This window comes from Anoplophora glabripennis, unplaced genomic scaffold, assembly GCF_000390285.2.
Source record: "Anoplophora glabripennis isolate ALB-LARVAE unplaced genomic scaffold, Agla_2.0 scaffold224, whole genome shotgun sequence".
In the NCBI taxonomy this organism is placed as follows: domain Eukaryota; kingdom Metazoa; phylum Arthropoda; class Insecta; order Coleoptera; family Cerambycidae; genus Anoplophora; species Anoplophora glabripennis.
The window spans coordinates 218,993-238,927 of NW_019416317.1; the positions used below are offsets into that span (position 1 = coordinate 218,993).

General features: G+C 31.9%; 1 protein-coding gene across 1 annotated transcript; it reads right to left on the reverse strand.

The window, feature by feature from the left end:
• Positions 1 to 2,707: 2,707 nt before the first annotated feature.
• LOC108907837 lies at positions 2,708 to 19,570 on the reverse strand. Its single transcript, XM_018711657.2, has 2 exons — positions 19,502 to 19,570; positions 2,708 to 4,209 (listed from the first exon to the last, which is right to left on the reverse strand). Exons 1-2 carry the CDS (start codon positions 19,516 to 19,518, stop codon positions 3,603 to 3,605), a joined length of 624 nt encoding a protein of 207 aa, XP_018567173.1. The 5' UTR covers positions 19,519 to 19,570; the 3' UTR covers positions 2,708 to 3,602.
• Positions 19,571 to 19,935: the final 365 nt, after the last annotated feature.

Genomic DNA, 19,935 nt, shown 5'->3' on the forward strand with positions numbered 1-19,935 from the left:
ACGCCATGTGAATTTCAATCTATTTAAATTTTTATTACAAATATCTCATAATTAAGAAGTGTGCAGGTTCTTTAATCTTTTCCATTCAGTTTGATTAAGTAGTGGTTCAAAAATAAGAGCGAACACTAAATTTAACATTTGTTTTATTTGTTATTACATTTAAATAAACAGTTGCTGTTTAACAATAAATCAATGCATATGACATTAAAATGTAGATTAAGTAACAATTTTTTTTATTTGAAACAGATGTTACAGAACTCGTTAAAGCCAATTCTTTTGCTGACATTGCACAAAGCCTAAAAATAACAGTTACAGATATACAGGTAGTTAAGCTCTTACAATTTTACACATTTTTTTTCCTAAAATAGTTATTGTCTTTACACAACAGTGGTGATAATTGCGGAAAATATAATCAATACGAACTCATCGACTCTAGTCTACAACATTTGTACAATCGCAGCTGTGTATCTTACAGGTTCTTTTTCTTAAAAGGGGAAGCGGTTACTGTCGGGAATACAAAACAAAAGTATTGACCATAAGTAGGAAGAAGTTCTCGATTTTTCGTAAAAGGTACAAAATTTCTTATTTACAGGTAACTTAGATGTACATCTCTCAAAATTTTCAACAATGATATGCTTATTCTAGATCTATTAAATAGTTCTAAAATAAATGTTATAATTAAAAATCATCGCCTCTACAGGGCGTCTTATATACAGGGTGCCTTTTATGTACAGCTTGTGGAAGACTTTGTGACTCTGTCGTCTTACATATTATTCTTACCCTAGGATACGATAGCAGGCGTTTTTACATTATTTTAGAATTTTGCAGGTACAATGCTAGTTTCCATTTAGATGATGAGGCTGCTCGGTCCACCCCAACAATATATGGCAAACAATCCAGACAATTGTGATTTGTTTATAATGTATTTTATTCAGGATATTTTATGAATAATTGACCAATCTTAAAGATTTGAAATCAGCTAGGTAAAACAAGTGAGGCAAGTGTTATGATGGATAATGTCCAGAAACGTTTAATTTTCAAGAAACACACAAATTTTACGTTTTCTAAAATATCTCTGATGATGTTTGACGTAGAATGATGAAAATTCGGTTAATTAATGACCTAATTAAAGACAAAAAAAATTATACTCTTTTTTATGGTAGGTCCTACAGTTATTTTAAATTCACTGGGGTGCTTGATAACGATAATGCAAGTCAAAAAAGTAATAAGTCGAAAATTATCTTTTTTCAAGTGAAATAGAAGAAATTTTTTTTTTAGAAACACCACCAGATATTAAAAGCAGTGACCGAATTTTCAAAATATAAGGCGCCAAATTTTTTGACTTCTCTGTGATAGTAACTTGTTTCGGTACCTCCGCCACTGGTTAATGTATATAAAGGGTGGCCTCGAGGTAATGGGCCAAAATTCATGGGTAGATTCCCCAAGTAAAAATATTGCGATTTAGCTGAACTTACCTTAGTCCAAAAGTTGATAGTTAAAGAGATACAGGGTGTTAAATGTAAAATATTATTTCAGTTTTTTTTAAATTTATTGCTTGCAAATGCAAATATCATCACAAAATTTTGGGGATTAGAGTTCTTTGAATAGAGGAATTGAAATCTGTTCACATTTCGGTTAAAGTTCATAGAGGGCGCTAGCTGCAGTAGATTGAATGTGTTAAATACGACATAACTTTTTTGTACTTTAAGGTATCTCATCTTTGGTAACAAATTCTTATTTTTCAACTTTTTTTACACAAAAAAGGTATACTTTATTAAAGTAGCTATCTCACCGTTTTCGAGATATTTGGCTTTGAAACTTCCAATACTGTTTCATTAAATTACAATTAAGTACCTTCAGGTATTATTAATTTAGCGATAAAGTTTCTTAAGTAGGATTTGAACGGAAATAAAATAATTGACGTCTTCCACTTGCCTTATTGCTGTCATTTGTATGCTAATTTCTATTAAGTATTATTCGTATCTAATTAAAATTACATCTTAGCTTACAAATTAAATTGTATACTCGTATACATAAATGTGAGATAAAATTCAGAGGTTTTCGTTTTTGGAGTTACATAAAATCAGTTGTTTATGGAGAAACTATAAACACTTGAGAAGAACTTTAGTAGCAGGTATTAAATGGTGCAAAGTTATTTCGCGTTAAGGATTTATACTTTAAAATAAGACAATCTCTTAATAAACGTGTTGATAAATGTATTGAAGTTAGAGGTGGACATTTTGAGCAATTATTGTCAAAAAGGCATATTTTTTTACTAATTTTTACTATTTTACTGTGCATTACAATTTTTAATTCTACATAAAATCTTGTTTTTGACATTTCTAAATTATTTTAATTATTTCAACTATTAGCATTGGAAGTTTCAAAGCCAAACATCTCGGAAACGGTGCGAGACAGCTACTTTCATAAAGTCTACCTTATTTGTGTAAAAAAGTTGGAAAATGAGAATTTGATACCAAAGATGAGATACCTTTAAGTATAAAAAAGTTATGTCGTTTCCAACATCTTCAATCTACGGCAGCTGGCGCCCTCTATGAACTATAACCAAAATGTGAACAAATTTCAATTCCTCTATCCAAAGAACCTCAAACCCCAAAATTTTCTGTATCTCTTTAACTATCAACTATTGGACTAAGGTAAGTTCGGCTAAATCGCAATATTTTTGCTTCGTGAATCTACCCATGAATTTTGGCCCATTACCTCGGGACCATCCTGTATATTACAGTTCTGCGTTATATCACTCTCCGTCAAAGAACTTCAGAGATATTTTTGAAAACGTACGATTTTTTTTCAAATACAAAAACCCTGTAAGTATCTCGAAAATAAAGCTTTTCTGGACTTTTCCTCATAAGACTTTTATTTGTTATTTTGACGACTCGAAATTAAATTTTAAATTCTTTACTCCAAAAATGAGGTTTTACAAATTCACTTTTGCCTAAACAGAAATATCACACACTGGAAAAGTAGGTAATTCTTCTGGATCAGGACTACACAATAATCATTGAAATATAATACACATCAACACTTTAAAGTTTAACTAAGGTTTTGATAACGAAAACAGAGTGTTAACTGTGTAATTAGTTTCAGTAGTCGTAAAGAATTATTACTTACCTATTTCTTCAGTGCGATATATTTCCGGTCAGGCTAAACTAAATTTATAAAATTGACTGGTCCATTCTGGTGCAAGATGTTATTTATTTAACATTTTTTCCTCTTCCGTGTTGCAGTCCTAATCAAATAAACGGGTAACGGAAAATGCTGCAAATAAATAATTACATACGGCCAATAAGATAATATTTCCTGGAAATAATAATTTTAAAGTTATTTAGGCACTATAAGCTTATTCGAAATAGTTTTACATCTTCCACATAATAGCTACAACTTTTTGGATGACTGTCAGGACGTATCTGGTTTTGACATATGAATTCTTACCATGCCTAAAATCGTCAGCTGCCGCACAAATCGCTGGGGTGAACGAATCGGAATGCAAACAACGATCCAAAAAATAATATACATACTTAACACTACTACATTCGATTAGCAATCCCTAATACATTTAGACAGGAAAAATTAAAGCCTCCTTAGATCTCCAGGCTCATGGGCAGCAGATCACAGTTGCAAGCGGCCCCGCCGTTGCCCTCCTGGCACATGTTCTGGCACCACAGATCCCAGTTGACCACGGGCTCGCCTTCCCCGCCGTCGTCGTCGTCCTCGGAATTGGTGGACACCCCTACGTAGCTCAGCATCCTCGCCTCCGTCGCGTTCTTGTACAAGGAACACGTCTGACAGCCGTAGATGCGGTAGTCGTAGCGCACGCAGAAGAAGCCGCATACCTGCATGAAGTCCGGCTTCTTGGCGACCTTCCCCGTGGTGGTCTCGTTGCAGTGGCATAGCGGTTCGCCCAGCTGGTTCTCGCAGAGGACGATGCAGGCCTCGTGGCGCGTCGCGACGCCGAACTTAACAGTCGTCGATCCGTTGAGGGACTGCAAGGGCAAGCCCTGGGGGGTGAAATCCACGCAGTCATCGCCGCAGGGGGTCCCTCCTAGCCCCGTCATGCACAGCTCGGCGCAGATGCGGCGCTCCTGCGAGGTGGTGACGATTGGCTGCAGGGCCGCGGTGTCCATGTGGTAGGGGATGTAGCCGGGAAGGGCCACGCCCACCAGCAGGAACAGGGGCACTATCGACGTCCTGCAAAGTTATGTAACCGGGTGGTTATTGTTGGTGGGTAGTCGGGGGTTAGGGTGGGTGCAGGGAGGTGGATTTTTGGGTTTTTTGTTGGTGTATGTGTATTATTGATTGGGTGGTTGGGTACCACTGACATTTCGATTTTTTGCTTAGGCCTGATATTGGCATATTTCGAGGGGGAGTGAAATTATAAATTAACTATTACTAAAAAATTATTGTGGGACAACTAAAGCGTGTAAATTTTGTTCAGATGTAGAAGTTAACTTTTTTTTCAAATCATTGAACTTTTCAAAATCACCCAATTAAACAATCAACAAGTTTTGCATCGAGATAGGTAATTTTATAGATGTACTTCAAAGAAGGAGCACAAGTGGTATAGTTGTTACGATGTGAATTGGAACCTGTAAATCTTAAAGCACAAGACCGTATGCCCTTCTCCTGAAATTCCTTCCTATGCTTTGACCATGATGCGTCTCGTAATTTATACTCAAATAGCAATACGGCGAGTCCGGTATTGGTAAACTAATCCGCCTTATGTAGAATTGACAGCGGCGCGCTGGTCATCAAAGCAAACCTGTATCGGTCCACTAGGTCGTAAATATTTTTTTTGCATGGTACACGGGTTCACTTATCTTTACCAGTGCAGTGCAGAGCATTGCGCGGTATGTTGTTGGTATAATACGTATTATTATTTATTAGTTGATATTATTATTTGTTCATACCGTAACCAGTAAAGGGTAATAGTTATTAAAATAAATGTTATATGTAATTATCTAATAATTTAGCGTGGCTCTCTGGAGACTCTTTGAAGCGGAGGATAACGAAATAACTCGGTAAATCTCCAAATAGTGGAACCGCCCACTAAACATTTTTCAGTTTCTGACATGTTTCAGAAACGTTTCCATTTTTCTTGAAACGTTTCATAAAAAATCCATGCAACGTTCTGGTAACGTTCTAGAAGCCCAAGATGTCCTCCCCAAAATACGTTTCCAATGAAACGTTTCAAAAAATTGGTTTCAGTAACATACTTTTTATGTTCCATTTATGCCCTCGATATTTTTGTTTTACGTTTCAGTATATTTTCAGAAATGTTTGAGTAACATAATAATTTTATTATCATATTGTTCTCATAATGCTCTCAACTTTAGATCATTTTCATTTCAAAAGCGTTTTTGAAATAGTATAAATAGTGTGAGTATTTTTTTAAAAATCTCTAATACTCCTTTGTGATATTTTTATTTGTATTGTACTTAATTCGAACTAAAAAAAGTTACATTGTATATTAAAAAAAAATAAATATGCTCTTCTAGTTTGGGGATGCGGCAACTTTTACTAAGAATTTCTTTCTTTTTGAGAAGCCACTGAAAAAAGTTTCTAATATGGATTATGAATTTTGCCATTCATCGTACAAATAAAAATATCACAAAACAATATCAGAAGCATTAAAAAAAAGCTACACATTTTATATAGTTCAAATACACTTCTGAAATGGAAATTTTCTAATGTTGAGACCTTCATGAATATGGTAACAATGACGAACTGATAATTAGAAAAAGTTAGTTATGATTATGAATCTTAAAATGGTAGGTACATAAAAAACAAATAACATTACTGAAAAATAATATAAAGTTATAATTTCTTCTACGCATGGTCAATATTACATATATCCTTTTAATAATAATAAATTATACAGCAGAAATAAGAATACAGAATGATATAAAGTAAATATCTGTAGGTATACCTAAACTCTTTTATTTAAGCATGCCTATACACATAAACAAATATAAACATTTGTACAAAATATAAAATAAACGACGTCTATTTCACTTGATTCATCCATATTTCAAATAGTTCTCACTGACTAAGTAGTTGCTCTTCAAATTATATCGAAACGTATAGTTGTTGTTCCATTTTCTTAGTTCTTGTCCCTTGTCCTCTTGTCTGTAATAGTAGTGGGTATAACTAAATTTAGGTAGATGTGACGCAAAATTGGAAATCTCTTTACACATATCGTTTTAAACATTTTGCATCAATATTCATTATTTTATATGCACCTTACAATAACCACAACTGCACACACTACAAATTATCACATAAAATAGCGTCAAAGTAAAGATGAATAACAACGAAACCAAGCAAACTGACAAACCGCAAACCTAACCTAACATAATACGAATTGAAACGACATACGGGAAACAAATAAACTCGGGCTGTTACGCGCAGTCTACGCAAGTCACGAACATACATTTTTTCTAGACTTGTGTTACAAATATGCTACCACATTTTTTTTTAATTATGTCTTTATATAACAAAGGCAAATGAACTAACGCTTGAGAAGGATTGGGGATTGAGAGCAAAATTTAACTAATGCCGAATGTTCCATAAGATAAGCAAAAATAGCAAAGGGTTGTTCGTCTGTTATGTTTCCGAGATCGAAAGGGAATGTTTCGAGTAATGTTTCAAACTCTCTTCAATTGTAACGTTTCGGCTATGTTTCACTAAATAAGTTTTCAAGTGCTACATTTCTGTAATGAAACAGAAACGTTTCTAGTTAATGTTTCAAATGTTTAGTAAAACATCTCATTTGCAACGTTTCATTTACGTTTCGTGTTTAGTGGGCGGTTTTTGTCGAAAGTATCGAAACAAACTCATAGTTTGAAAATAAAGATTTACTCGTACAAAGTAAAAGTATTATATTAAATATATATGAATGTTTGAATATTGAAAATAGGGAATAATGTGATAAAAAGTTAGGAAACGTATTAACGAATTAACTAAGATATCAAAAACGACAATTTATCCCGTTATTAAAGAAGGGTTGATCACGGTATAAAGAGGAAACGGAAAAATACAAAATTAAAGAAAATTTTCGATTTTACCAGATGTAATGCGGCGCACAATTTATAATATGTATGAAGAAAATAAAGTTCCTACTTTAAACATGATTCGAAATAAATTAAGCGATTAACCTGATTATAGTTATAAATCTTTAGATATTTTACGACATGCTTTATTACAATACGATTTTAAACATAAAAAAACTTGACAATCATTTGGTAATTATATGGTAATATAGCTCGGAATATAGTATATCTAGACGAGACAGGGCTAAATTTTTCTAGAGGCTATGGATTCCGTAGAATTTATGAGTTAAATCTTTTTAAGCGGTTCCAATTGAAATCGTAACAACTATAGTTTGATTACCTTTAATTCAAAATATGATAATTTGGCATTAACATTAATCCAAAGAAACATTACTGAGAGAAATCGACCAACAAGAAAGTTTCGCTAAGATAACACAGCCACACAAAAAAAAGTTCAAACTCAATAAAGCCACATATAATTTCTGAAGGAAATCGATGCGCGAACACGGCCCTGTAGTCAAAATTCATGATTTCATGACAAATTTTGGACAAAAGTGAAATTTTTGGGTGAAAATTGGTCCAAATATGGGTCAAACCTGATTCGTGGACTCAAAATAGGCAGATTTAGGCCAATTCACCACAAAATCGCTTCGTTTGGCCGCCAGATAACCTCAAAGTTCTTGAAAATTTTATAAATTTTGTAGGTAAATAACTCGAATATGTATTATTCGATTTTGATTATTTTTGTAGTGTGGATTTTTACTTCCAATCTAACACTTTGGTGTTAAAACTTACAATTCCTACAAAATTTATATATGGTGATAATATCCGTCTAACATCTACAATAAACAATAGTTTTGAAGAAGGGAAATACGTTGTTAGTCAATTTTTAGATTTGACAAAAGCTTTCGATTGTATGTATATCACACGAAGTTCTTATACATAAGCTACATAATTATGGTTTTTCATCGTACAGTTCGGATTTATTGAGATCATATTTGAGTAATAGATTACAGTATGTTGTATATAATAATGTGAAATCATCCACAAAGAATATTGAACATGGAGTTCCACAAGGTTCCATATTGGGTCCGTCACTATTTCTGACATATATTAATGATTTTCCTAATTGTTTACGTCATGATATTAAAAGTATACTCTTTGCTGATGATACCAATATAATTAGAACCAACTTAAACTTTGAACAGCTGATGACATCAACTTATGACCAACATGCGTCGGTTGAAAACTGGTTTACCAGTAATCAACTCAGTTTGAATACTTCGAAGACCGAAACTATGATTTTTAGTCTCCGGAATATAGAAAACTTGGATAATCCAGCACATGTAAAATTCTTGGGAGTTCATCTTGACTCTAAACTGACATGGGACGAACGTGTTAATTATGTTTGCTCCAAAACATACTTATTTACTCCGGAGTCTCAAACAAAGAGTCACAATATCAATCTTGCTGATAGTTTATCATGGCTATATCCATTCCATCATAACATATGCTATTTTAGTATTGCGTCATGCCCCCTCTATGAAAAAAGTTTTTACTCTCCAGAGAAAAATTATTAGAATCATATCTGACCTTGGCCTTAGAGATGATTGTAGAGAGCAGTTCTCCAAGTTGAACTAACATATTGTTAGTTAGTTAGTTAACAAGTTGAAATAACATACTAACTGTACCCTGTGCATATATACTTCAGTCAAAAAGCATACATAACTTTGAAATTAGAAGTGAGACTCACTCTTATAATACCCGAAAGAACACATACTTATGTACCTAATAAATTTCTAAGACTTAGTAAAACGCGGGTCGGTACTAAACATTTGATGATTTTATTGACAGTAATGTAACTCGAATATGAATGTTATCATTAATCTTAGTGTGTCGTTTATCCTACTTATTTTAATTATATGTTGTTTATGTATATTTGTATAACTGTTAGTTAATTGCTATCATTATGTGTATTGTTATTTATCATTTTTTTTGGACGCGTGTAAATACTTTTATGTGTATGTAACACTAGGCTTTATAATAAATAAATAACTTTTTCCTCTTTCGGGCAATAGTGCCAACTATTTTTTATTTGATAGGTAATATCATTTGAAAGTTTTTGGACCTCTTGTAGAATTTTGATTAAATAAGCGGTTTGGGTACAAAAAATATTTTTTAAATGTATACATTATCTTGCCACTCATATTACAATACCTAACAAAGTGCTAGTAGGCTTTAATTTTGTAGGTCGACTGTAATTTCAGTTTGATCTTGTTTGGGATAGCATTATTATTGGCCCTGTTATTCTACTAAGTACCTAGATTGAATAGGGAATTTTATTTAGAATTTTTGCAAGACCCGAGTGATTGGAAGATGTGCCGTTATTACTAACAGCTATGTGGTTTATAGCGCTCCACCACATTAACTGGCCTATACGTTCACCAGATTTAACACCTTGCGACCATTATCTTTGGGGCACTCTGATAACAACAGTGCATGATTCCATATCTAACACTGAACTGAGTTGTGGAGGCATATCCAAAATGCCATAATTGTTTTAAGAAATACTTAGCCCTTAAGAACTGCAAAGGGTGTCCTTTAACTTTCTTCGACGAATTAACCTTTGTTGTAGAAACAATGGTGATCATTTTGAACAGTTTTTATAATAAGTTGTACTAATTTTAATAACCTCAACTTTGTTACTGTTATCTCCAGCATTTTTTATTGTATTGTTGTTGTTTTTACGAATTATTTCAATAAAATTGATTCAATTTGGTCGCTCCATTTTCTCGCATACGTTTATCACAAAAGAATAAGGTAGACATAAATATATACAATAAATTTGTTCATATTCATGGAAAAGCTTTAATTGACAGTTTGTCTGCCACAAAATTTTACAATTCTGTAACGTTGTTTTTATTAAATTATTGCTTTTATTCTGTTGACGAATGTTTTTTATTTATTAGGCCTATAAATTGTTTGTATTTTTAATCTGTTAGATTGTTAGATATTTATATTTTCTATTTGTGACTTCAAATGTACTTGTTGTATATAAAGTGGTCAATAAAGTAAGTTAGTAAGTAAAATAGGCTCTAATTCGTCGTATGTGTGTATCCATATCGAAATGATGAGCATGTGTTATATATTGTCGTAGTAAACACTCATTAAGAATTGGCAGGTACAATGACTACTGAAATTACAGTCAACCTACAAATTCACTGACTACTAGCACTTTGTTAAGTATTGTAATATGGGTGGCAAGGTAATGTTGACATTTAAAAAATATTTTTATGTACCCAAACCGCTCATTTAATCCAAATTCTATAAGAGGCCCAAAAACTTCCAAATGGTGTCACTATCAAATAAAAAATTATTATCATTATTGGCAGAAAGAGGAAAAAATTTGAGGGTTATAAAAAAATGTGAAATATAAAAGTTGCACGTGTTTTTATGAATTTTTCTAAAATGATAGTAGAAAAACAAATGAAGTCCAAACAAAATGGCCGCGGGTGTTAACTGTGTTAAATTAAATGGAACACCCTATATATTTTTACATATTTGGATAGACCGTTCCCTGTCGAGCATAGTCATGTAGGGTTTGTTGTTTAAATAAATAAATAATAATATTCAATCACCAAGAACCTTTTTTTAACTTTCACATTCACAAAAATAAAATAAATTTATTAGACAAAATAATACCGAAAGTAATAAAAATTTTATAAAAAGAAAAAGTATCGTTGGTTAAATTGACATATCTCGGTTGATTTTAATTGTACAAACTTCTACCAGGTACCATTTTAAAGGTCTTGAAACCAGCTTTCATTCGAATACGGCATTACATATACCTAAATTAACTCAGAAAAAAGTTATAAGACGAAAATCGTCAAAAAAGGGCAAAAATTGTCCAAAAATCCAAAAAGTAGCCAACTTTGATCCAATGTATCTCGGTGTCTATTAGTCGTAAGTAGGTACTTCTATAGACTTATTTTAAAAGAAAAAACATTAACTTTTTTTTCTGTGAAGCAATGCCTATACCTAACTCCTCTCAGAAAAAAGTTGTGGGCCAAAAACCAAAAAGAAACAAAACGCATTTTTTCGTTTTTTTTACTCGTTTTTTGGGCATATTTTTGTTAAAAATAATTTTTTTTGACTTCATGACTCATTTCGATTGGAAATTCAATTTGCTACAACTTTTCCGGTGACAACTATAGTAAAAAAATGCATAGTTTTCGAGTAAAACTCAAAAAACTGAAAATACCACCTTTTTACTTCCTTTTCAAAAACGCACCCCTTTAAAAGGTAGCACTTCGCGGTTTTATTATTTTTTAGGGTCAACTGAACATATCAAACAATAAAATTTCTGTTACGTTGTAGTTCCTTTGTACCCTCTTTTTTTGACCTTGAGCCTATTAGTACTCGTTTAGAGTAGCTTTCATGAATTTTTTCAAATTTTTATTTCAATCCCTATCATTTGAATGTTTTGGGGAAAAACATTTCAAATACCTGTTAACTTGGAAAAAACTAAAGATGTCATAAATTTTTTTTTTCATTTTGAAAGAAGTGGTGTTTTTGTTCTTCGAAAAATTCTCAAAATAATCCTCTTAAAACACCTTTTTTTCATAATAAAGTTTTTAAAGATCTGTTTAGTATGTTTAATAGCGTAAAAGCATAAATACATTTCCATGGCAATCTTGACTTCTATGGTAGATGGTCAATAAATAAACTAAAATATTGTACAAATTATCGGAACAAATATATGACATGTATATATCTCTGTAATCAGAAAAAGGAGATGATTCCAATAAGCGACAAATATAAAGGGTGTTCCAAAAAATAGAAGTTTGGTTTATATCTTCGAAATACAACAGTTACCTAATTGTTTCTTTATGTTCTACTTTAAAATCACAGGAAAGGTTCCTGAAATACCGTTCCATTTTTTTCTAAACAGAAGGTTAAAAAATTAAGGGTGGCAGAATTTCATGTGAATTACCTTGTACATATAATAAACAGTAAGAACATATACCTACTTACAATTAGTGAAGATCCATTGTATTAAAAATTCATTTCGATCACTGTTCCTTTATTAGATTTATTAAAAAATTATGAACGGATATTATCACCAATCATCAATTTTGTAGGAGTTGTAAGTTTTAAAAAACACTCTGTATAACCCGAAAATGTGCAGATTGAAAGCAAAAGTCCACACTCGAAAAATAATCAAAATCGATTAATACGTATTCGAATTATTTACAAAATTCAAAAAATTTTCACGAACTTTGAGATCATCTAGTGGCCAAACAAAGCGATTTCCGATGTAGCCTAAATCTGCCTATTTTGAGTCCACGAATCCGTGGTCTTCGGTTGTACACGTTATTCTGGGACACCCTGTATATTCGGACAAAATTTAGGAAGAGAACAGTTTTGTTCCAAAAACCATCATAGAGCCAAATCGGAAGTGGTCGAGTGGGGACCACTAGTCCACTTAATATTAGTAGTTTTATCGCCAAAAATAAAGTTAAATTCTAATATTTATGTAAAACTATGAGTAGAAAAATGCATCTGAAAGGCACCTAGATGCGACTCTAAAATCGCGACCCACAAAACCAACAGAGGGAATGGAACGCGTCCAAATTCCCCATGGACTCTTAACTAATCTCGAATTCCATTATTCCTAATCTGATTTTCAATTGTCGTGTGTACAAACAAAAATCCCGGCGGCCCTTTTCCACAGCCGGCTTGCCTCTAACCAAGCGGAAAATGGCAACCTCTGGCGTTGACATTTGATGTTCAATTGTTTGCGCGCGGGCGGGAGGGAAGTCGTCGGCGTCGGCCGCGTCGCGATGCCCTGTAGCTGACTGGGATTTATGATAGTCGAAGGGGACATGATATATTTGCCGGCACGATGACACTTATTAAATCGTTTGCTCTGCTAATGCCCCGACTTTATTCTTGTTAGTATTAAGGCCGCTCGGCTCTCCTATAATTTTCTGTTATTGCGGTGTTTAACTAAATGATGACAGCGCTGCTGCCGACCCTCTCACGACCCTGCCGTTACCGTAAGGCTTGAAGCGAATTGGTCGTCATTAAATCTAGTTGGCATTTAAAAATCTCGTTTAAGGAATGGTGAAATTTAGTACCTTCATTATCCCTGACCACCTACTGAATCCTAAGTTATTTGAATTAGTTGAACTCATATCGTGGCATTGAAAACGGGAGGGTTGTCATAAAACAAAATTTCTATTAACATATTCTATCTATTGAACACACCGTATCAGTTCCATTTAGAGTGTTGAAATTTTTGAAAAAATTAAGCACCGGTTCTGTCCCAGAAAAGTGAGGAAAAAACCGTAAAAAATTGGAAGAATTTAAATTCTATTAAAATAGGACATAAATGGTTCTAACGACTATGTTAATAGAAATAATAATACGTAAACTAGTGTTTCAGGCTTTAATACCAGGTGATAGAACACATAATTTTAGCAAAACTGTCATATGAGTTATAGAACGCTTCGTTTTCGAGATATAGACCTAATATAACAAAAATACCACATTTTTTTCACATACCACATATTCACGTTTGATGTAAACTGGTAAAATTTGGGCCCATAATTTTTCAACCAGTGGCGGAGATACGGGGAGTCGGTACTACTCGGAAGCTCAGAATTTCGACACTATAGAGTATAGACTTTTTTAGTAGTGACGTCACATACGCCAAACAATAGGCAACCCTATAGTACATATTGTCATGAAGAATTTCTCAGTATTTTCACAAGATCGATTTTCGACCTTACGTACTTTGGACATAAGTCATGACCTTAAATATCGCGATATTCGGACAATATTACAAATATTTAAGAACTTTCAAACCCCAAGTGATGAACTAAAAGAATTATAGAATTCATATTTTTAAATTTATAGAACAATATTGACTTTTATAGTAATTAATAAATTAAAATTATATCAATGTTACTGAGCATGCGCATTAAAGAAAATTTCATGTAAGCCAAGTACCGTCATCTGGGGTGAAGTCGGATAGTAGGGGCGAATGCGGACAGACGTATATATTTTTCAAGAACAAGCCACTGGTTTGCAACAAATTTTTAAAATCGGTTTTATGGCGTCAGTAGAGACTAGGATGTAAGACTGGACGGTTATTAGTTTGATTTTATTTATGGCAGAAGCGTACAGGTAGGTAAGGTTTTATATGAACTTTTTTTTACAATTTTTTTAAATCTTAGAAACAAAGTGTTGCCCACAGGTATTGCCTATATATGCAAGAAATGTTTTTGCACTAAAGTCTTAAATAACGTATGGATAACATGTGGCCGCAAAATGATAACCATCCTTTTTTTAATTTACTTTTAAATAATTAATTTATAAAAAATTATCCTCAGGTGGGGTAAAGGCGGACATCATTGTTAGGAGTTATAAAAAGAAGGTTGGTTTGAATTTTATGAACTATCATGAAAAAAGGTTGCAAGAAGGCATTAGAAAATATAAAAAGGGGCTATAAAAGTATTCGACAGGCATCAGTTCCCTATTTTAGAAAAATATAAAAACATTCGAATTGAATAAATCACCCAAAAAATAATTTCATAAGATTTTGTTTTTGTTTTTTCTGCAAAAGGTATATTTTGTTTCATAACCTTGAATAAAGCGTTTTTGTTGAAAATATTGTTTTTTTTGCATTTAATGCCACTTCGTTTAATAAAACATTTTTTTTACATATTTTTTTTCCGCCTTCGCCTTTTTCTATGCCAAAAGATGAGTTTTCAATTAAAATAAATGGGTGTCCATGTTTGCCCCACACATAGGGGCGAAGGCGGACAAGCTTTAATAAAAAAAATAGTATGCGGTAAATAATTTTTGCATATTTTATTTACCGCATAATATTCTAGACACATGAGGCTATCTATATTATTTTTTTGAATTTTTTTGTATAAAAAGAGTACCAGTTATCAGTAAAAGACCCCAAAAATCGTCCGTTTTCACCCCAGATGACGGTAGTCTCGCAACAAGATACCATTCAAGAAAAGTTTGGTTCTGCTCTTAACCAGCTGCTGCTCTCTATAATAAACCACTTGAAGAAAAAAAACACTCGATAAACAGACTGACACAGCAGAGCATCAAGAAAAACAATACAAATTACTTGGTAGAACTAGAAAATGCTAAAATTGATCAAAAGAAGAGAAAATATGCTAATGATTACAGCGATGATATATCAACAAGATCACACCTGCGTATGAGGCTATTCTTCCCGAGCATGCGCATTAAGAATAACACGGCTAATGTTAAATTTTTACTTTATTTAAATTTAAGAATATTCCTCTATATCGACTTTTGTAAATTTTAAGCACATTAGTGTATCTATTTTACGAAACACGTATTGGCTGTTCTTAATTACTTCTAAATCCTTGTAAAGGACTCTATATAAATAGTAAACAAGAGTAAGATTCGATCTGTACAATTTCAACGTTGACAATTTATTGCGGGTTGCCTAAATATGTGACGTCACACTAAAAGACTATTTTGGATATTGAATCAGAGGTTTTAATTTCTAATAGCAGCGTTTCTAAGAAAAAAATTCTCTTTAATTTTATTCGAAGAAATATACGTTTTAGAAATATGCTTCTTTTTTCCAAAGTCCAGAAAATCATTGGTGTAGCAATAATTTTTTGGAAAACTCAAAATAATTTTTTTTAATTTTTCATGACTCCATTGTATTTAAAACTAAATATTTAACATAGACTTCCCATAGATTTTTATAATTAGGTTTATAATTATAATAAGCCTTATAACACAAAAAAACAAAATAAATACGTTAATTGATTATAAGAGTAGCTTTTGGAGAATTTCTCAAAACTAATTGATTTAGAAAAATTGTAATAAAGACAACTACAATTCAATTCAAACTAGTGAAGTTACATATTTTATCGATGCTTTTCAAAAACAGTGGTGTATCACAAGAAAGAATAAAATGTGTAATAAAATAGTTTTCACTACCGCTACCGGAACAAAGTGTTTTCCTTTAAAAAAGTACTACTTAATTTCAAAAAGACCAATAATTCCAATAAAAAAATAAACTCATTAAAATAAAAGTAACTGTAAAATTATTCGCTTTACAAAAAAAAATCTATTGGAAGTCAATATCAGAAATTCTATTTTAAATAAAATACAATCGTCAAAAATTAAAAAATTAATAACAATTACATTTTTTTAATTTTCTAAAGAAACCAAGCACTTTTTGGGCATTCGGTGGTTACATTGTATTTGAAATTCTATTTGTAACACAAATAGGTAGTTTATTTTCAATTTACTCAACTGTACTGATGAATTTATCTTAAAATAAAAACATCTAAACTCTAAAACGGTTTGTTGTTCGAATAAAATCGAAGATAACTTTTTTCTTAAAAACACCATTAGAAATTAAAAGCACTGATCGAATTTCCAAAATACTCAGTGGCGTCGAAATTCTGAGGTTCCGAGTGGTATACCTACCGACTTCCTGTATCTCCACCACTGGTTAAAGTATTTGTAAGCTAATTCAGCAAATACTATAATTATAAAAATCATAGCCCAAGTTTTACTAGTAATCAGACATCTTCAGAGACATTTAAGAAAATTACGGCCTGAAAATACCTGAAATATCCACTATAATTATACAGGATGTTCCGAAATGGAGTGCAAATATTTGGAAGTGGTGTTCTTCTGGTGTTTTTTAGGGAGGAGGTTTTTCATATAAAATAATTAAAAATCTGAGCCTTCTCCAGATATTTGCATTTCAGGGATTTTAAATTAAAGAAGAAAAAGTTTCTAAATCGTCTAAACCATTGATTTCAAAAAAATAATTCAAAAAAGAACCACATAAAAAAAATACAACATGGGCTGCTCATTTCAACCCCCTCTGAACGTAGGGAAGTAATAAAAATATTACAACAAAACATTCAAATTGTTTGGTTGAACTGTTTTTGGGAAAAATGAAAACGTCATCTTTGAACGATACTTAAAATGTGATTTTTTTGCTTTGGAACAAACGGAATCCCTTCCAGTTATCCTGGTTTTTCCGAATTAAATCTGTAGTTCCATTTCTAGTTCTATTTGTTAATGAAGGTACAAATGTTTGTGAATGTTAAATAGAACTTATCAAACTTGCAGTATTAATAAGCATTTTCAAATAATTAAAGTTGTTGAAACTGCAAAACGGTATCTACTTAAAATTAATAATAATCAAAATTATTAAAACTTATTGAGAACCCCTGGAATGGTCCAGTATACAGGGTGATTCATTAACAATGGGAAAGTCGAAAGCTGAAGATACTACACGTGAAATGGTGACCATTGACGCAAACATGCCTTTTCCGAAAGTACCTAGATAGTTTCGGAAATACAGGGTGTTGAAAGTTAAAATTTTAAATCGTTTTTTTTGCGATTATTCTGAAAATATGTAGATTAGGAACTTGAACATTTGTGAAATTATATTTTTTTAGGCGACGAATAAGATGCGTGTTTTAAATTCACCGTTGCTCATAGAGGGCGCCACTTACGACCAATTTTACAGAAAATTTAGTTAATAACTTTTTACAATGTATGTCTAACATGAAACTTGATTCAAAACCTGAAAGAGCAATAATTTTTCCATTAATTGTGTATTCTTGTTTCATTTCGGTATCTCGATCCGTTTTCGAAAAATCGATTTAACGAACACTATGTTTTGATAATACGAGAAATTAAAAGCGAAATAAACCAAGTGTCTCTTCGTGTTATTACAACAATTAACAATAAAACAAATGAAATTCATAATAATGATTTAAAGTCAGTGTTCGAAGAATCCACCGTTGACACTGATACACACAACGAGGAATCTTTTACAAATAAACCAGACAGCAGATAAAATATTTAGAGGCGGGAGAAACAAAGAGACCAATGCCAATACTAGTAATATTGTCGAATAATAATAACCCAGGCTTTTATAGTAAATTTCAGCCAATGTTTGATGGTTGCACACTGCAACATAACTATAAATATAAACAAATAGTTATAATAAACGTTTAATATTTACTAAATGATGCATTTTTGATGTGAATTGTTTTCCTGCGTGCATTTATGAGTATTTACTGTATAAAATATAGAAAAAAAACGGTACGGAAAAGTTAACTTTGTTGATGGTTGCTTAGCAATGAACTAAAATTCTAGAGTATAAAATTGGGTCGAAAAAGTACACACTTACGAACGATTTCAGAAAAAATACTTTTTAATTTGTGCAAGGAATGAATTTCTATATTTTGGACACGTTTCGTTTGATATTAAATACTTAATTTGAAAACTACAGATTAAAGAAATCAACGAATTTTTAGTTATTATAAAGAATTATTTTTATAAGTTGATAAAACACTTTATACATTATTAAACAGTTGCTATGATACATAAATTACGAAATTAAAAAACTTGATACTGTACAGGGTGAGTCAATTATTGTGGTAGGATTTTAACAGTTGATAGAGATTCAATTTTTAATAAGAAAAGTCCTTAGAACTTTCAGAGCACATCATATTTTTCTTATTAATTTACAAATCGACGCTTTAGTATGAAAACATGCTATCTCAGATTTCTGTTGGAAAACATGCTAGCTCAGATCTTTAAGTAAAAACATGCTATCTCAGTTTGACTCGAAATTTAAGTTGGCACTTATACCAATTTCATGCCCAATGAATATAACCAAGAACCTTTCATTTTATAAAAAATTGAAAGAGAGTCGTTTTGTTCAGAATTGATTAAAAAATTTAGAAATATTATTTTCCAGAAAAATTACGAATTACTTTTTTAAATTTGGCAGTAACCCAACTCAGGCACGTCACTGGTGGGTGAAATAGATAACAGATATATTTGTTTTAATCACCATAACTAATGTGTTAGTAATACCAAATTTCAGTTTAATATCTGTTGATGTTTTAGAAATATTAAGAAAAATTCTTAAAAAAGGTGGTTTTCAACACCCTATATCTCATAAATGAAGCATTCTAAGATCTACGTTTACGGGAAATTTTCTTATTAAAAATGATTCTCTATCAACTGTTAAAATTCTACCACAAAAAACTGAATCACCCTGTATATAATATTGGAGCATTAAGTTATTTATTTAAAATTTTCTTAAATAAATAAAGTTGATATTTCTAACAGTGAGCTAAAATTTAACAATGAATTAGCCTACTGATTTTTACTGCTTCTCTTCGAGAACAATAACAAATTATAATTATAAAAAGACCAAAAATTACGAAAATAGTTGTAAAATAACTACAAACATTCTTTTATACTCATCGTCATTTATTTCATATTTCTACAACTATTACCGATCAGCAACGACGCAACACTAAAAATTTAAGATCAACTCATCGATACACGGGCCATATGCACTTAAGATATCAACTTACAGTAGCAGTGAGTGCATGTTGATGTCCGCACCTTTTTTTACTAAACTGACTTAGCGTCGCACCAACCAGTATAATATATCGGAACATGGGTTGTATTTGAGATAGGCTTGCGAGCGTATATATAGAGGGGTGTAGATGTTATCATCAGTCGACGAGTTTATCAATAACTTGTTCACTTGTTGTATTCGCAAATATGGGTGTTCTCCCAAATATTGGCATTTTTACATATACTACGTTTTTCCGTAACATTGTTGAAAACTGTCATTTTATATTTTATACTATCAAAAATGTACGCTTAGAATATCAGCACCATACATGAAAGGCTTAAAACAAAGAAATTGAAAAATTTAACAATAGCAAGTGTCTAAATATCGCTTGTCCAAAGAAGTTGTCATATCTCGTAAACCAATTTTGAGATGCAAAATGAATCATTA